At 37.9% G+C, this 18,962-nt stretch overlaps 1 protein-coding gene across 1 annotated transcript in view; it reads right to left on the bottom strand.

Annotated features, from left to right (window-relative positions):
* Window positions 1–18,962, bottom strand: part of LRRC49 (leucine rich repeat containing 49) — a gene marked incomplete at its 3' end in the record, with an annotated part of 100,851 nt that overhangs the window by 51,937 nt on the left and 29,952 nt on the right. The window contains exon 9 of the mRNA XM_008582828.1: window positions 13,027–13,088. Within this exon, the coding sequence (XP_008581050.1) occupies window positions 13,027–13,088 (62 nt within the window). The remainder of the gene's footprint in view (window positions 1–13,026; window positions 13,089–18,962) is intronic.

Here is an 18,962-nt window from a genome sequence, read left to right as displayed (position 1 = left end):
ACCCCAGCCAACTTGCGGTGCCACGCAAGCACACTAACCCCCCCCCCCCCCCCACAATTTGCTTACAAAGAATGCGCCAGACCACCCCCAACTGGACGGGCAGGCAAGGGGGCCTGATTAAATTATCCTATTTTCTCAACAGACACATATAAAACAGATATTATTGTACTCTAAGAGGTACTGAAGAGATAGTAGGAAAAGGAAATAATTATGCTGTTTGGGGTTTGGATTGAATCATAAAGAATAAACAAAAATTCCTCCAGTAGATCAAACTTGAAAATTCTACCGACATCAGTATACATTTAGGATTCTGGCATAATTGATTTTGAACTTAGTTTTTTCAGGAAATTAACTGACCAACGTTCAGTCATTTCAATATTTGGCTCATGTTCATTTACCATTGTTTCAAATGTTATGTTCACTATATTTGGTATTTAATTGTAAACTACTTCAAATCCTTTTGTAAGTATTTCTGTAATATAAGGAATAGCACTAGAGGAAATTATTTATATACCTTAAGTTTGTTTCTAAATGCATTTTGGGTTTAATCTTCTAATACCTTATGTTTGTTTCTGAATGTACTTTGGATTTCCTCACATTTGTAGAACAAAATAAAAAGGAAATATAAAACACATATTGGTCTCAATTTATTACACTTGTTTGTTTCTGAACCTAGAAACAACCACCCAATATTTAATCATGAGTAATTTTAAGACTCAAGGCCCTTCCCTTTAGTAAAATGCACCAAAAATTTTCCTGCAACTTCTAGAACCTTCACATTAAGAAAACCCAAAAAGACCTCTGGTACACCAATGCTTTTAAAAATGTTAATTCACTGCCAAGAATAGCTATCAGCCTCTCAACTATGTATGTGTGAACCCAAACTGAGACAAAGTGTGCAAACAGCCGGCTCCCGAGGCTTTAGTTTAATTTTAGTTCAAGAAGCCTTCTTTTTAGAAAAACTCACTCTCTCTCTCACACACACACACACACACACACACACACACACACACACAGAGACACACACAAACTTTACAGAAATGAAACTGAAACCTTACAATTACGATGAGTACCTGGAAAATTTTCTGTAAGTTCAAAACCATGTATATATATTTATAGGTTGGTAGAGAAAGTACAGATGGAGAAACCCTCCAATTGACTAGTAAAATCCATTGATGAAAAGTGATCTTTGAACTACAAATAATTATAATTTTGGAAAGATTAGTTCCAACAATATTTTATAAAGTCTCCACTTCATAATATTATGAACAAAATCCATGACAGCATTTGTATGTATTTTTGTACCTACAGAATTAATGCTTTAAATGACTATAGATGCTGATAGAAAGAAAGAGGATAATAAAACAAGGCATGTAAGAATAGTAAAAAGTTTGCAAAAACTGCTGTCAGAAGATACCATTCTGATGCTTACTGAGGTCTCAAGCAAGAGGCATGAAAACAACAACAACAAAAACCCAGCAGCAAGTAGCAGTTAAAGTTGAAAACTGCTGTACAAGGTATAACCACAAGGTCACATGCACAACTTTCCAATATCCTACAAAAACTCTGACTTTGCTTCAATCAGAGAGTCACCTGTTTTCAGGTGCACCCTGATAACACATCTGAATGATGCCTTTAACCTCTATTCATGTCATTTAACTTTGTCTTGGCAGTAAACACTGTATGCAAATTGGTAAATTAGAATATATAAAGCAAATGTATTCTTTTCACCTTAGAATGCTAGTTTAAAGCAAAACATTTATAGAATTTATAAGTGTACAAAATACTATGAAGATATATAAGGCATATAAATAAGTTCATTTCTAATGCTCATTCATCTAAAGAAATATTAATAGGATAATCTTACAATTTCAAAGTTCTACTGTGTGGATGACAGTAATGCTAGTTTCCTTACATCAGAATATCTTTAATGTTTTCAATAATACTGCCAGTTGACAGTACATGGTGTTACTATACCATCTATCTAGTCAGTAATCTCCCTAGCATGAGATCAAAAAACACACTTGAAACTAACAAAAATAAAAAGTCATTTTAACTATAATGAAAAACTAAAACAGTAATCAGAGGAAATTAGCTAAATATGTAAATTTTTACTTAGTGTAGAAAAATTAAAATAAGCCTATATATCAGAGTACAAAGTACTACAACCAGAGAAGTCATATAACAAACTGAATGTCCTAAAAACAACGGGGAAAATGAAGTTGGTTCATTTTAAATATTTTTCTAATTTATAATATTTTAGAATAATTTCTGGTTTTGATCTCTAAAAGGAAAAATAGCACTATAATAAAGTAATACCTGTATTGAAATAAGGTATATAGTGGAAGATTATATAAAAGTTATTTTAATGAAAATTCTATGTTTTTAATAAAATAAAGATACTATAATTATGTCAACCCTGAGCATAATAAAACAAATTTATCTTACCTCAAAGTCTATTTTTCTGAAGTTGTGGATGTATCTTTTCACCTATTTTCTATTTAAAAGAATTCAAGAGCTGGAGCTAGGTTACAGTCAAAGCTGCTAAGGGACTGACTATATGTCTTAATGTACTAAGGAGGTTTTGCACACAGCAAAGGAGACAAGCAGCAGTGAATTTTAAAAAGCCCCTATTTTTAGAATTTGTTTTTGTGGGTCCTCTTTCGATGGTGCCCATCACATTTAGAAAAATGCAATTAAATATTTGTCTGAAGGTCAATTACATGTCAACCATTAGGTAAACACCTCATGAGGAGTTAAATAGATACATGTGTACTGACAATGAAATTTCCTTAACAAGTATGTAGTCATTTCTCAAATTTAAAACTTTTCTTAGCAGGCAGTCAGGAAAGATCTATCCATAGTTGATTTCCTCCATTTTAATCAGCTAGTAAAAAGATTCACACAGTGTTGGTTATCTGTTATCTTAAGCCACAAAGAAAAAAGGGAAGGCATTCTAACAGTATGCTGGATACTAGCTAGAATTAAGGAAAATAAATTTCCTTCAAGCCAAAACAATGTAAGTGACACTTCCAGTCCTGGAAGGTAAAAGAGTAAAGACCTATATCTCAGCTATATGAACACTTTATGTTACAACCTGAGCTCATAACAAATATCAATACATTCTGAAGGTCAGTGGAATAATTTCCTCCTTAAAATACTACTAGTACTAAATGAGATGACTACAGGGCAGTGTGAGGCTCTTTGACTTTCCCAAACAGAAATAGGTTCTTTTCTGGATGTATAATCCACATAGGGTGACTTACCAAGTTGAAGCATAGCTTGAGAAAAATGCAAGGAGAATGACTTCCTGATAAGGGTAAAATTATGAACCATTTTCAGTAAAATTTTGAAAATAGTGTGGAGAATAATCTTGTCCTGGAGAACCGTGATGAAGGAAAAGTCATACGCCAATGCTTGCAGTTCAGGGACCTTTAGCTATACTATAATTAATAACAGAGGCCATTAGAGAACTTATAACAGCACTGCTTACTCAAAAAAGAAGATGGAAATGTAGTTTAAAATTTTCAGTGACATCATATAGAGAAAGCTGAGTCCAAATAGCATTGTCTCACCAGGGAAGGAAGGAAATATGGGAGGTCCACCCTGGCAGAGAGGTTTATTTTATCACTGACATGGTTTATAAATTCCAGTCCATGGTAATGAAAAAAATTATTTTTGTCCATTTGATTATTGTTTTTAAATGCCCTACAGATACTGCAGCTCCTTACTGACTGTACCTTGGGGCAGACCATACCCACTACCCTACCCTTGATATACCACGACCTTAGAAGGTTTAGTTTCCATAGATTTTTCTCATATCTAGAAGTTCTCGCAAGATCTTTACTGAAAAATCAATAAACTGACACCCGAACAAATGCCAAGAGAACTTTGCTTATGTCTTTAAACCTCATAGGTCCAGGCATTAAACAAAGTCCGAATGACCTAGTGAAAACATGAAAGGGGACTCACCAAATCAAGTTCCCAGACCACAGAAAAAAATCTTACTATTTAAAGGATTTAATTCTTTTTATAAATATTTTTTAATACACTAGTAATGTTTTTACTAAGAGCATATACGTGCTAGATTCTGGAGAAACTGTGGTGAGCAGAGTAGATATATTCCTCTGCCTTTGCCAAGTTTACAGTCCAGCATGAAGGACAATCTAAAATGAAAGTATAATAAACTATGAACACTGAAATAATAGTGTAAATACAAGAAGCTATGAAAGCATGTAGCAAGACACCACAGTATTATCCAAACTTTTTAACCCAACCTGTAGTAAGAAATGTATTTACATTGTAACCCAGTTTATAATATCTATAGCAAAATAATACACACACAAATATGTGCATAGACATACCCATATATAATTAAAACTGAAAAATTTTCATGAAACAATATTTGCCCTTACAATATGTGACAGACTCTGACATTTTCTATTCCATTTTTATTTTCCTGGTCTTGAACCACTGAATTGATTTTAGGATCCCTATATGGGTATTGACCTGAAGTTTGAAAAATATAGATCAGTGGTATTTTTAAGTCAGCTACATTACTTAGTGAAGATACAAATTCCTGACTCCCACCTAAAACTACTGAATTAAGAGTCCATGGAGGATAGGTCCCCCAAAGCTACATTTATCGGGCTCTCCAGATGATTCTTATGCATATTAAAGTTTGAGAACACTTAGCGTCATTTAATCTGAGTTCTAAAGGGTAATCAGGAGTTATTCAGACAGAGAAAGGGTAGGAAAATGTTATTGTCAAAGGCCATGGTAAAAGACTGAGAGGGCAAGGGGGAACATGTCATGTTTAAGGAAGTTCAGTCTAGAACGCTACGGGAAAGCAATGAGGACGAAGAGGTAGGCATGGCTCATTTTACAAACTCCCTCTTGTCTGTTCCACAGTACCTCAAAAATAATACATGAGTATTCAGCCTTAAAAAGAAAGGAAATTGTGACACATGCTATGCTGAGTGAAATAAGCCAGTCACAAAAATACAAATACTGTATGATTCCGCTCACATGAGGTAACCAGAGTAGTCAAATTCACAAAGACAAAGTAGAATGGCGGTTGTCAGGGGCCAGGGAGAGGGAGGAATGTAGTTGTTGTTTAATGGGTATAGAGTTTCAGCAAGACGGAAAGAGTTCTGGAGATTTGGTTGTACAACAATATGAATATACTTAACACTACTGAACTGTATACTTAAAAATGGTTAAGATGGTAAATTTCATATTATGTATATTTTACCACAATTTTAAAAAAGAAGACTGCATGAAACCAAGTGTCCTAAGCTGATATTTGACCTTGATTAGTATTCAACTCCTTTCCCATTGATACTAAATTCCTCTCAGTTCTAGAAGCAATTGCAAACATTCCCTTGTAGTCAATGAAGTCACTAGAATTATAAGACCCTTCTTCCTTTTGTTTATAAAACAAAACAAATAAAACTTGTAAAAATTTTTCACACTGAAAAATGAAAGAAGAGAGAAACTGGAGAGAAGAATCAATTCCAACCTAATCTTGTAATAAATAACAGAATTCAATAACTGTCTTACTGGAAAAGAGATGAAACTAATGAAACACCTCTGTTTTGGGCAATAGATCTTAAATTACCTCCTTAGCAGCAAATACTTATCCCTGATAAATATTTTCATTTAAAAAGATTTTCCTTGTGAAAGTTTAGGGGAAATTTTGCATAAAACAGCAATCTCTAAGTTAGACATGGTAGTCCCCCTTATTTTCAGGGGACACATTCCAAGACCCGCAGGGGATGCCTGAAACAAAGAATAGTACCCAAGTTTCTTTACATGTCTTCCACCCACAAATGTAATGCCTTTTCCATCTTCACTAAGCACTTATCACACTCTGTGGCCATAACTTTAGAAGTTTGAGGTGCAACAGCAAAACTAACATGAATTTCTCTTTCCTTCTTCACAATTTCACAGGTAGAAGATTCCTTCTTACCATAGATCTTAGCAACTTCGGCACATGATTTTTTTCTTCCTTTGTTAAGTCGACAACTTTCACTTTTTCACTTAAAAGAAGCACTTCATGGCTTCTCTTTGGCATATCGAATTGCCAATATCACTACTCTTGTGCTTTAGGACCATTATTAAGTAAAATAGAGTTGCTTGAACACAAGCACTGCCATTCCATGATAGCCAATCTGATAATGGAGATGGCTCCTCAATGACTAATGGTGGGTAGTGCACACAGTGTGGATATGCTGAACAAGGGGATGATTCATGTCCGAGCAGGATGGAGTAGGACTGTGAGAGATTTCATCACACTACTCAGAACAGCATGTAAATTAAAACTTATGAATTGTTTATTTCTGGAATTTTCCATTTTTTTTTTTTTGAGAATGCAGTTGACAGCAGGTAACTGAAATTGTGAAAAGCAAAACAGCAGATAAATGGGGACTACTGTATTCTCATTTTGGGGTGGCATAACTCAGTGGTTCCCAAATCTAGCACTGAGTCACATATCAGACTCCTCTGGGAAGCTTCAATAAAATACAGATTCTTGGCCCTATTTCAAATCTATTGGAGAAGGCTTCCAGTCAAAATGGCAGAATAGACAGTCCCCAGCATTACTTTCTCCCACAAATGAAACAATTTACAACTATTAAAGAGCAACAACAGCCAAGATGGGCTGCTAGAGCTCAGGGGAAGAGGCGGAGAGACCTATGGAGTTCATGAAGGCAGGAGAAACCATGATGAGAGAAAAAAGGGATTGCTCCCACCATTTTGAGCCCCAGCCACTTCAGGGCTGGCTCTGGTGAGCACATGGAGCAAGAGCTGAGCTGGCAAAAGCCGCAGCTGTGTCTTTTGTATGCTTGAGGTTGCTTGGAGGCTGCAGGGAAGAAGAAGGCCTTGGTGGCCCCCAGGCCAGCAAGACCACCAACAGGGTTCCCATGGACCCACATAGGAGCAAGGAGCCACAGACAACAGAAAAACAGAACCACTCAGAGGTTGGTGGGTCATCACAAGGGACCAGCACACGGCCCCTCCTATGGGAAGTGTTTGGAGTGTGGGCAATAGGGGAGACAGGCCCACTGGGGGAACATTGGGGCACAGCATGGACAGCTGATCTGCCCTCCAGTCAGTGCAGGACCACTCAGTGGAGACTGGTCAGGAATACAGAACTGCAGGGGGTGCAGTCTGCTGAAAAGACTCAGGCCCAGACCAGCGTTTCCACACCACCCAGGTGTACCAGACCTCACAAGACCCAGAAGTACATACAAGGTCAACCATTAAAACCTGAGCTGCACAAAAGCCTTCCCTAGGGAAACAGCAGGAATGAAGGAATTTAGCTCAACTACAGGGCTCAAGTGCTGGTTCCCACAGGAAGTTCCTCTATTTTAGAAGTAAACAAAGGACAACAAGTAAGCAAAGTACCAGTGCAGAGTTTAAGTGGTGGGAACAGCAAATAATCCAACATAGAACTGAAATAAAAATCAAAATACCCAGAAATCAGAAACAACATTTGATATTCACAAGTAAAGGTCTAAAACCACCAGAGAACACCTATAAAACCAAGAAGGACCCTGTGCTCCCAAGCCAGGGAAGGCGGATGGGCGAGGGCCTCAGCCATGCCCCCTCAACATCCGCAACCAGCACAGCAACGACCATTGAGCTGCTGCAGGAAGTACCCTGGGTCCTGAGCTGGAGTTGTCGGGGGGCCAAGGGCCTCAGCCATGTCCCATGACTTATACAACCAGCCCAGCGATGACGACCAAGCTGCTGCTGGAAGTTCCCCAGGCTCCTGAGCCAGGATGGTGCGGGGCCAATGGCCTCAGCCACACTCCTGCCAACATCTGCAACCAGCCCAACTATAACCACTGAGCTGCTCCTGGAAGTGCCTCAGGCTCCCAAGATGGGGTGGAGGGGGGCCGATGGCCTCAGCCATGTCCCCCCAACATCTGCAACCAGCCCAGTGATGACCACCGAGCTACTACAGGAAGCACTCCCAGGTCCCTGAGCTGGGGCAGTGGGGGGCCAAGGGCCTCAGCCACAGCCCCCCACCATCTGCAACCAGCCCAGCGATAACCACTGAGCCACTGCTGGTAGCTCCCTGGGCTCCTGAGCTGGGGCAATGGGGAGCCAAGGGCCTCAGCCACACCCCCCTGACATCTGCAACCAGCCCAGCAATGACCACCAAGCTGCCACAGGAAGTGCCCTGGGCTCCCAAGCTGGGGTGGTAGGGGGCCGAGGGCTTCAGCCACACCCCCCTGACATCTGCATACAGCTCAGCGATGACTCTGCTGCCACTGGAAGCCCCCTGGTCTCCCCTTCCAAAATGAGGGGGGAGCCATGGGCCTCGATCATGCTCTACTTTCTTCCCCCTCTTCCTACCCTATTTCCCCCCCTCCTTCCCTTCTCCTTCTCCCTGCCATCTGCTCTACAACAACATCTTAGAATGAGGCATGGTGCTGGGGAAAACCAAACCCAGCTGCAACTAAGCAAGCTGCCACGATGGCCCTGGGGCCCCAACTGGGTCTTGAAGAGTGGAGCTGGCAGAAGCCAAGCCCAGCTGCAACTAGGCAAGCTGCCACCACTGCCCTGGGGCCCAGTCGGGGGCCTCAGGTGTAGAGCTGGAGGAAGCCAAACCCAGCTGCAACCAGGTAAAGACTACACCAAAAACGCCATTTTCACATGGGTAGTCCACCAGAGCTACTGCAATTGCTATGGCTGCCACGAAAGTGGCTAGTCTCTATGGCAGCAGTCACCGTGCAGAAGGCACACCAGACTCAACTACACTGACACAAGGAGAGGCACCAGCAGAGGCCAAAAAAAAAAGAAGTGGTCCTCTCTCTCCACAAAGCACACTCCAGAGTAATAGAAGAAACATCTGATTTATGATAATAGGGGAGGACTTGATCACACATGTCTCAGTACTGGACAAATTATCTAGGCAACAAACCAACAGAGGAACAGTTAATCTATCAGATGGAGAGAACAAATCCATGGTTATTAGAGGAGGAGAGGGGGAAGGGGAGAGAATGGATAAGGGGCATAAAGAATAAGTATGATTCGTAACAATGAATATGCTAATAAAAAAGAAAAACAAACAAACAAAACAAATCGATTGGAGCAGATTATCTAGCAGTGAACGAGGGATTAAATATTTTTAAAGCTTCCAAGGATATTTTTATGTGTAGCCTATTTGGGGAAGTCACTCAAAGGAAGGACAGGTATGAGAATGGCTGCCTGAGCACATGATTTTTCCTCTCTCTATCCTCTCAAAATTTCTGAAATGACTGAACATAAAAGGATGACAATATCCATAGCAGTACTGGAAACAAGGAAGAGTTCCATTGGTAAACCAGAACACTAAGGAATTTCTGGGAATATCTAAAGCAGATAAAATCAGTAAAACCCCAAACTGCTAAAGAGCCTGAAATGGACACGATCATTACATTGTAAGTAAGTGTTTCCAGGAGAGCCTCAGAATATTCCCTAACTCAGGCAGCAAGTGTTGGGAGCAGATGTGAGTCAATCATCTAGGTAATTACAGAAGGACTTAGTAACAATTTGACAGCCTTATTCTCAGAGTGGCTAATTCCTGAACTGTCCCCAGGTTGAAAATGATAAGGAAGAAGAAGGGTAGTACTCTAGGAAAGTTCTGGTGGCCAAGATGAACAGGTAGCCCCAATTCCCAGGAGGCAAGTTTCTTGTGCTCATACTAAAGGAAAGCCCAACTGAGTAGATATCCTTTCCCTCCCTACTACGTCTTCTGCTGACAGAGATCCTGTACTCATAATTTATATTCACAGTGATTTTTAAAAATTTATGTTAGGGGAACAAATCCATCTAGTCCCTCACTTATAAATATGAACTGCCAGCCAAAAATCATAGAAATAAAGAAACAAAGAAAGAAAGAGCATTTTTGTTGTTGTTCTTTTGTTTTATTTAAAGAACAAATACAGATACTAACTCTAAGGAAAAAAGTAAATTCTAGAAATCAAACAAAATGTTGTCTCCTTAAAAAAGAAGAGAACAAAATGCTAGAAAAAAACATATGCAATCAAACTACTTGGAAATTAAGATCATGAGAGCTAAGAAAAACAAAATAACCAGACAAATGGCACCTTGGAAGAGAGCTGAATAATGAAATGAATATGTCTGAAGGATGAATTAGATATAACTGCTGTCCTTGATTAACCACAGAATATTTCTCCCAGGGTGATCATCATAAAATGTACTTTGATAGGCCCCTCCAGTACCACACGGGGTAGAGGAAGGCCTGTGGTTAGTGTGGGAGTGATGGGAAGGAAAGGGCTGGGATTTTATTGCAGGTCCCCACAGGATGAATCTAGTGAGTCCACCTTGCAACCTCTTCATCAACTTTGCCCAGGTTGTGCCCACTACCTGGAATGCCAAGTACCCTCTCTTTGCCAAGGCCTATTCTTCACTTACAGGTCAGCCCAAGTACCATCTCCCTCTGGGAAGGCTTTCTTGACCTCCCTTTCCTGGGCTGACTTACATTCCCCTCTATGCTCTTCTAATATCCCTACATATCACTACAACTAAGTTTAACACACTGTATTATAAGTACCTATTTGTGTTTCTGTCTTCCTCATTAGACTATGAATGCTCTGAGATATACTTAACCAGAAGCACTATTTCTATTCAGATGCATAGACATGGATATTTGGCATTTATTCACTAAATGTATCTTGCATGCTGACTAGTAGAACTAAATGCACTGTTCTAATACTTGTAGAAAAATGTACAAAAAGGATCTGTCCCCCATGCTCAAGATTAATCCACCATTAGATATAGGCACCCATTCATCCCATGTTGGAGCTTTCTAAATTCCATAGGGTACCATCACATTTTGGAACTTTCTGAATTTCCACCAAGTACCCTATAGTTGATGCGAATAGAACACTAAGAATCCAACAGTTTGGTCAAAACCTAGGAAGTCTTACAGTAAAATAGACAATATATTTTTGTCCCCCCCAAATGGGTATACAATTGGATATTTTCATTTGCTGGATGTTATCTGAGGGTTCTACACAGGCAGTACTAAAAGGCCCTAACTTTTGGCTTTATTCTGCTGTTCCTAGTCTTCTTGACCTATGTCACCCCTGGGCCACTGAACTGTAAAACCTGGCAACTCTATTATGCCAGGACATATAACAGGGCAACGGGGCCCTGAATATATACTACATTTATCACTACCCGTTATCTGATAGCCCAACTATCTGAGATATTTATGTCTTGAACGAAAAACTGTTTTCAAGGCTCACTCTCTGATTTTCCCCCCTCAGACCCAAAGTATTTGCTATACCACCTTCTAGACTACATGGATCAACAGAAACAGAGCAGAAAATGTACTTTGCCTCAAAAACGGATTGTTTGAAACACTACAAGAAGATATAGGGGCTAAGCCCCTGTAGAAACACTGAGAAAGCAATCAATAAAAGAATAAAAGCCTTGAAATTTTCAATTTTTTGAGAAATCATGCTTTGTAAAAAAGTGGTAAATATTAACCCCATTAATTTTATCTTTATTTAACTCGGTGGATAAAACTCCTTTCTGGGTTGGAAAAAAAATTCTCCAGATACAAGCAACCCAAACCAACTCCCTACAGAGGGAGGAGTTTAGGAGTTCAGAACTTTGGGTATCCTGGGGACCTGGGAACATCATAACCCCTATATACACAAATTTATACCTCTCTTTAAATTGCTCCCCATAAACAAGACAAGAAGCAAAAGAATTAATGAGTTCCACCATAGGTTGCAGGAATCAAGGGTATATGTAGCACCTTAAACAGTTAATATTTCACACATTGTAAGAATGAGAGACTTTCTTCAAGGAGTTGTTACTGGTTTGTAGGTAGAGATTCCCTAAAGGAAATTGAGTATCCCTTCCATTACCATTGAAAAGAAATCCTACCTCAAGACAGAAGGCAGCTGGAACACTGCATTCAATGCAAACTGAGAAGAACATAAAAAGTCTACAAAAAATCTTTAATATTTTTTCCACAGAAGAGAAAAAAGAGAAAGATTATGCATATTTTCTTTGAAATAATGCCCTATATGCAAAGCTCAACATTTTGAGATAATCTCTGTCATTTAGAGATGTAGCACAGGATGATGGGGTTAACACTTAAGTCTGATGGAGGAAGAAAAAGATGTGAACAGAAAATGCACAGAAACTAAGTTAGTTTTTAATAATCAGAAGCACAGACCTAGAGTTCAGGAAGAGATATGCCCCAACCTTTATTTTTACCCTCTATATAAAAGCAGGTTCAAAGAGGTGAAGTGAAACTAAAGAATGGAGGAGTAGTTATAAAGAGTAGTTCAAACTAAGTGACTAGAGGGAAGGAGGAGAAGGAAAGATTAGGGAAGAAGTAAAGGTCCTTTTGCATTGAGAAGTCTGACTGTATGTGTCAGCTCCAGTTCTGAAACCTTCCACTGAATGAGAAGACACTAAATCTTTGACACTGAATGAGACATTATTACAATATAAAGGATGATATGCTTTAAATCTTTGGAAAACAAAATTTATACATTTATATATTCTAATATACTGTCTCTTAGAAGCATTAATTCTAAGTAGGAATACTAAGTTAGAAGGCAGTTATGGCCTAATTAGCAAGCAGTTTGATGACAAATATAGCCTGCTGTATTAAAACTGCTTAGTAGCCATGCAAATTATAGATGATAATTTATGAAGGAAATTCTAATTCAATTGATCTGTGCACTGAATGTCAAACAAAGAACAGCAAAATATACGTTGAAATTTCCATGTATACACATTTTACAGAACAACTCTAAAAGTATAATTATATAAAAAGCACGTGCTACATTAATTTCATCATTTTAGCATTAAAGGCAATGCATACAAGAGCTTCATTTTTCCACAAAGAACTTTGTCATATAATTTTCCAATTTAAAAGCTCCCATGTCAATAAAATTCTCCAAGGTATTTACAATCTTAATGTAAAGCGTTAGAACTCACACAATCAAGTTATCAATAAATGACAAGTTGAGAGCCTCCACTTACCTAGATATATTGTTGAAGCTGAGAAACAGACGTTGGAGGCAGGGCAAATTATCCACATCTCTCTAGAAGGAAACAGAAAGCAAAAATTTACCAGTTGAAAAAAATTCATAAATGCCTTCTTGCTCAGTTGTTGAAATATATAGTCATTTCTTTTTACTGTGACCTTGCTACACCATTGATTTCTGCTGGACATTGAGCTCCATTCTTCTCCACTGCAGATTAAATGGGAGGGTTTCAGAACATCTGCAGAACAAGCTGCACCACTCGCAAGGTAAAAAGCACTGAAGAGACAGGGAGAGACGCTGCTGCTAGCCTCTTTAAGCATGCTTTTGGGAAAGACGCCAAAATGCTACTTCAGCATTTCAAACGTAGCACACATACAGTACGATTAAACGTTTGTTAAAAATCACTTTTAAAAGGAAGCTGTTCAGAAGCTTTAAATTTTAAATTTATACAATTAGCCTTCCAAACAATAGTGAGAATTTCCAAGCTATTTATCTCACTATTTTCAAAACCCTTGGAAATATACTGCTCAGTTACAAATGAACCAATATACCAACAATTCTCCCCATAAAACTAAAGTGTCACTGAAGGGTACTGTAAGGGCAATTTCCAATCGAATCACATATCAGAGGTTCTTACAACCGAAAATCTACCCTGTCATATTTACGTACAGCACACCAAAACCACACTACTGCTATTTAAAAATAGTTACTCTTAGCAAATACTGACATTTAGGCCTAAATGATTTTTTAAAATCACAAAACAAATACAAGCAAAGCTACCTAATTTCATTAAGCGAAAAAACACAAAACTCCTGAAAAGTATGACATACACAGGAATAACAGAATTTTAAGAGGAAGTTTATTAAGGTTATTACTTAAAAGAGGAAGCTTTTAAGTAATAATCTAGTCTACAATCTCAATATTCACATGAGAAAACGTGAACATGTGTGGCTGTCGCAGAGTAAGAACAAGGGTAGGGTGGGAAGGTAGCTCAGGAGTACACATTTCTCATTTAAATGTTTTTCATTTTTAAGGGAAATATCATTTACAGTAATACCCAGTTATATGAGTTTGAATAATACAAATAAAAGTATATAAATTTTACATATTATTGTGACCAAATATTTAAACCTAATCAAAACGTGTTTTATTGTTTCCATAAGTAATCATCTTTCTTCCCCCCTTTTAAAACTATTTCCAAGTCCTCAGTAACAGTTAAGGCAAGTGCATTAAAATTATAGACAAGCCTACCTTTTCCCAAAATGCTGCATGTATTTATTTAAAAAATCTTGTCAAACAAAGAAAATATAAAAGTGATAAAATTGTGGCAGAGACACTTCTTAATGGTTTTGAGAGAGCACAGGAAAAATGAATCTGCTTAAGACGTTCTCCAACCTTCCCTGCATACCATCCTCCAAATTTCTCTTAACCCCTTAGACCCTAAACATTGGAAAATGAATACAATTGCCCATAATCAAAATGCTGGCTATGTATACCATTCACTTGACGTTACCACTCTCAGGCCCACCCCTGAAAAGCCTGTTCCACAGATACGGGGTAGAGATTTTTAGAACTTTCCACGGTCAAGGCATCTATCTGCAGAAAACAGGATGGCATCCAAATTTCCCTCAATGGGTGACAGGCTTTATATGTTGCCAGACTTCTTAAATCTCTTCCAGATACCTCTCTCTGATATTCCCACAAATGGAGAAGTGAGTGATAGATAGTGGTAGGGCTCATTTTATTCCAGAGCCCTATTTTCCAAAGGAAATGGCAGCGTGCTTCCTATTTCGTCTCTAGAAACATGAAGTTACAGCCAAACTGAAAGACCTCTTTGTACTCTTGGGGAATCTCTTCCAAATTCTTCATGGAATCTACATGAGACAGTTCTGGGCATGAGCATTGTTACCGACACCCAACTGGGATAAACTGAGAGGTAGTAGCCTGGATCTCCTTTGAGTCAAGGTGTCTTTAAAAAAAAAAAAAAATACATTGTCTCTTTGAGCTCTGGCATACCACCTTCAAGATACAATTTTCTTGCTATTAAAAAAAAACCAAGCCTCAAATTACACCAGGCTATAATTTATGAGAAAAGGTTTTTTAAAAGTTCATTTGATAAAATTATAATGCTTTGTTATTTATCTTCACTTATGAAACAAAATTTTACCAGTAGTCTTTATCAAATTTTCAAAAACATTAACTGTCATCACCTGATAGAGTTACAAAAAATATTCACAACAAATTGAAAAACTAAAAATCAGCATTCAACTACATATATCCTTATAACCGCTTACATAGATAGCGTATGTTAAAATGCAGAATAATTACCCACAATAATTTTTGTTGTTACAAATTTCATGTCTGTAAGAAAATAAAATTTCTTTAATTTTTCTAGCAATTCTGAGATATATTTTTGTAATAAAATCCTAGCATTACAATAGACAAAAAGAAAACATATATTCATCATATTAATTATCTATGCATGAATTATTTACAGAAGAAAGACTTGTTAAAAACTACTAGAAGATGACTCTTCTGGGCCGGCCCGGTGGTGCACTGGAGAGTGCGCCGCTTGGGAGCGCGGCGGCGCTCCCGCCGAGGGTTCGGATCCCATGTGGAGACTGGTTCCCGCTCACTGGCTGAGCGTGGTGCGGGCGCAACACCGAGGGTTGTGATCCCGTTACCGGTCAGTAAAAAAGACAAAAAGGAAAAAAAAAAAGATGACTCTTCTAATATGAGAGGGTAAATAAAAAATAGAAAATATATAAGATCCAGGGAGTGGGATTCACCATCCAAGAAAGACAAAGAGAAATCCAAGGATGATATCAGTATAGCAGGGCTAACAGCAACCAGTCTCCATTAGAGAGAGAGGACAGAAGGCTTTAGAAAGGGTAATGCCAAGGGGTAAAAATGAAATGTAGATTGTCTGTTGTCTTTGTCCATATGGAGAAGAATTTTAGAGTGCTGTTGGAGAGTTTGGTTGTTAATTAATGATAGTTAAACAGAACCCCCAATTAATGGGGAAAATGAGACAGTCATTAATCCCAGGGAAAACAAAAGTTTAACATCATGGTCTAAGACTCACTTTGAAAACCTCACCTTGCTGTGTCCACCAATTCTAACCTATTATATTACAAATGTATCAATTTTAATTAAGCCACTGTATTGAAATACTGACACTAAACCAAAACCCCAAGAAATCTCAAAAAGAGATCTGCCTTTATCCACAAAAATATGACCAAAACTATGTTGATGATTTGTGCTTTTACTTACCATTAAGTAAAAACATTTTAGTTTTGCTTTATCAACAGGTTATTCCAGTGGTATTTTGGGGGAGCTAGCATTCAACAATCTGCTTATCCCCAAAACATGATATAATATTTTGGAATGATGGGAAAAGGAGAAATGGGGGTTAGGGATAACAGAAGTAAGCCAAATCCTCATCTCTGGGAAAAAGTCAACCCATTTATTTTACTGTCAAGCATTAAAAACACTCCCAACACTTCTTTTCTGGAAGTAACTATTTCATAGGCAGAGAAACTATTACAAAGCAGCTAGAATATTAACATACCTAAGGTGAGAAAAAGATGAAATAAAGTATTTACATATAGTGGAATATGGATAGCTCATCTGTTATTAATCTGCTCATTCTTTTAGATTTATAACATTAAATAACATATAATTCTGAAATCACATTTAAAACATTTTTGTAGTAAGATTCAAAACCATTTGATATAATTCGAAAATATGATCCTTTTTAAAAAGACTTAAATAAAATTATTTACTACAAGATTGTGAGAGAATTATAATTCTTTACTTTTCAGAAGAATAATAAATAATCACATGAAAAACATGCTTGTCCTACTCTGCTCTGACACTTTTCCATATTTCCACTGCATAAAAAAACTAAATGATTCAGCAATTTGACCATGTGTGGAACATCTATTACCCGAGCTATTTTTAGAGCAGCTTCCTACAGAGGAAAAGGAAGAAGAAAGGTGAAGAGATAGGGAGTTTGGCATGTATCAAGTGGGAAAAGATGACTATAATAAAATCACAGCTACTGTCATTTTTGTTACCTAGTCTATGTCATACAAAAAAAAAATATATATATATAGGGGTAATTATTATAATTTTGAGAACCTCAAATGGACGTATTAACACAGCATTGAACAAGTTTGAAAACAAAAAAGAAGTACTACTTTTAATAAAAATATTTATTAAATTATTTCTGAAATAACTACGTGTTACAGTCATCACTTTGCAACACAGACATGTACTAGATGAGGAATAACAGGTGTAAGTCATCGATCAGTAACTCTAATCATGTTTAAATGCCACTGAAAGAAGACCATTAGCTGGCTCTGTTACCCAAAGGCATTAATACTGGTATGCTTATCTGCTTTTTCATTTGTTTACTACTCATTACATGGCAATAGATATGAGTCAGTCCAGCTGCATCCTACTCTTGCAGCCTGATTTTCTTCTACACACTTTCGTACCCCCTGCTCCTACACAAAGAAAAAGCTAAAAGGGAACTAAAACCAGACTAGTAAGTGGGCACTGATAGGCTGACTAACTAGAGATTTCCAGTCTTTATAATTCAGGAGGGCTAGGTTTACCAGCTATGAGGAAAAGGACAAAAAGCTTTCATTTCACAATCACAGGCCTTCCCTCTCTCAAATTTGTATATAATTCAAATTTACAAGTCAGGCATGATCTAAGAAGACCTCATAAAAAATGGTCCCTAGCATTCATTCTCCTAAGACTCCTGGCAAAACTGTCTGGAAACACACCAACTCAACTCAGGATTCACAGCATTCTGATTCTTCCAAACAACTAATTTATAAAGAAAAACTTACCATGAGTAAGTGTCAGCAGAAATTTCAGGCAACAAACTGCCCAAAACGAAGAAAATATAATAACTCAATAAAGACTATGGGATATTTATGTTTAAAATTATTAGAGAAATGAAAGAAATAAAAACATAAGAAAAATGAGGTGCTAGAAATAAAGAAACCTGGGCATTCATGAAAAAAGTCCATACAGAACATCTAAAAACAAAAATTATGGCCATTATTAAAAACTCAATTCATAGACTGAAAATCAGATTAGACAAACTGGGGAAGCTAGTGAATTAGAAGGTAGAATATACAGAAGTAATGAGAATGCATAAATGTATCACAGAGAATTAAGAATGATGGAAATTATACAAGAAACAAAGGATGGAATGAGAAGGGCTGAGCTCGTGGCGCACTCGGGAGAGTGTGGCGCTGGGAGCGCTCCTGCTGCAGGTTTGGATCCTATATAGGGATGGCCGGTGCGCTCACTGGTTGAGCGCGGTGCGGCCAGTCACAAAAAGGACAAAAAAAAAAAAAAAAAGGATAGAATGAGAAGGTTAATGCTACATCTAGTAGGTGTTTAAGAAGTAGAAAGAGAGAAAATGAAATGTGCAATATTTGAAAAAAAAGGAAAAAAAAAAAAAAAAAAAAGGATAGAATGAGAAGGTTAATGCTACATCTAGTAGGTGTTTAAGAAGTAGAAAGAGAGAAAATGAAATGTGCAATATTTGAAAATAAAAAGACTCAGAATGTTCCCATAATTAGATTATGTAGATTTGGGAAATACAAATATTAGGTATGCTAATTAAATTATAATATTTTATCAAATCTATCATCTTAGGGCCGGCCCGGTGGCGCACTGCGCTGGTGCGCCGCTTGGGAAGCGCGGCGGCGCTCCCGCCGAGGGTTCAGATCCCACATGCAGACCGGTTCCCGCTCACTGGGTGAGCGAGGCGCGGGGGCAGCACTGAGGGTTGCGATCCCGTTGCCGGTCCCGGTCCGGCATGGGGGCGACACTGAGGGTTGTGATCCGTTGCCGGACACGGAAAAAGACAAAAAAAAAAAAAAAAAAAAAAAAAAATCTATAATT

Source organism: Galeopterus variegatus, unplaced genomic scaffold (assembly GCF_000696425.1).
Source record: "Galeopterus variegatus unplaced genomic scaffold, G_variegatus-3.0.2 Scaffold2731, whole genome shotgun sequence".
Classification (NCBI taxonomy): domain Eukaryota; kingdom Metazoa; phylum Chordata; class Mammalia; order Dermoptera; family Cynocephalidae; genus Galeopterus; species Galeopterus variegatus.
Note: the sequence above shows the minus strand (reverse complement) of the source record. Positions and strands in the feature narration are given on the sequence as shown.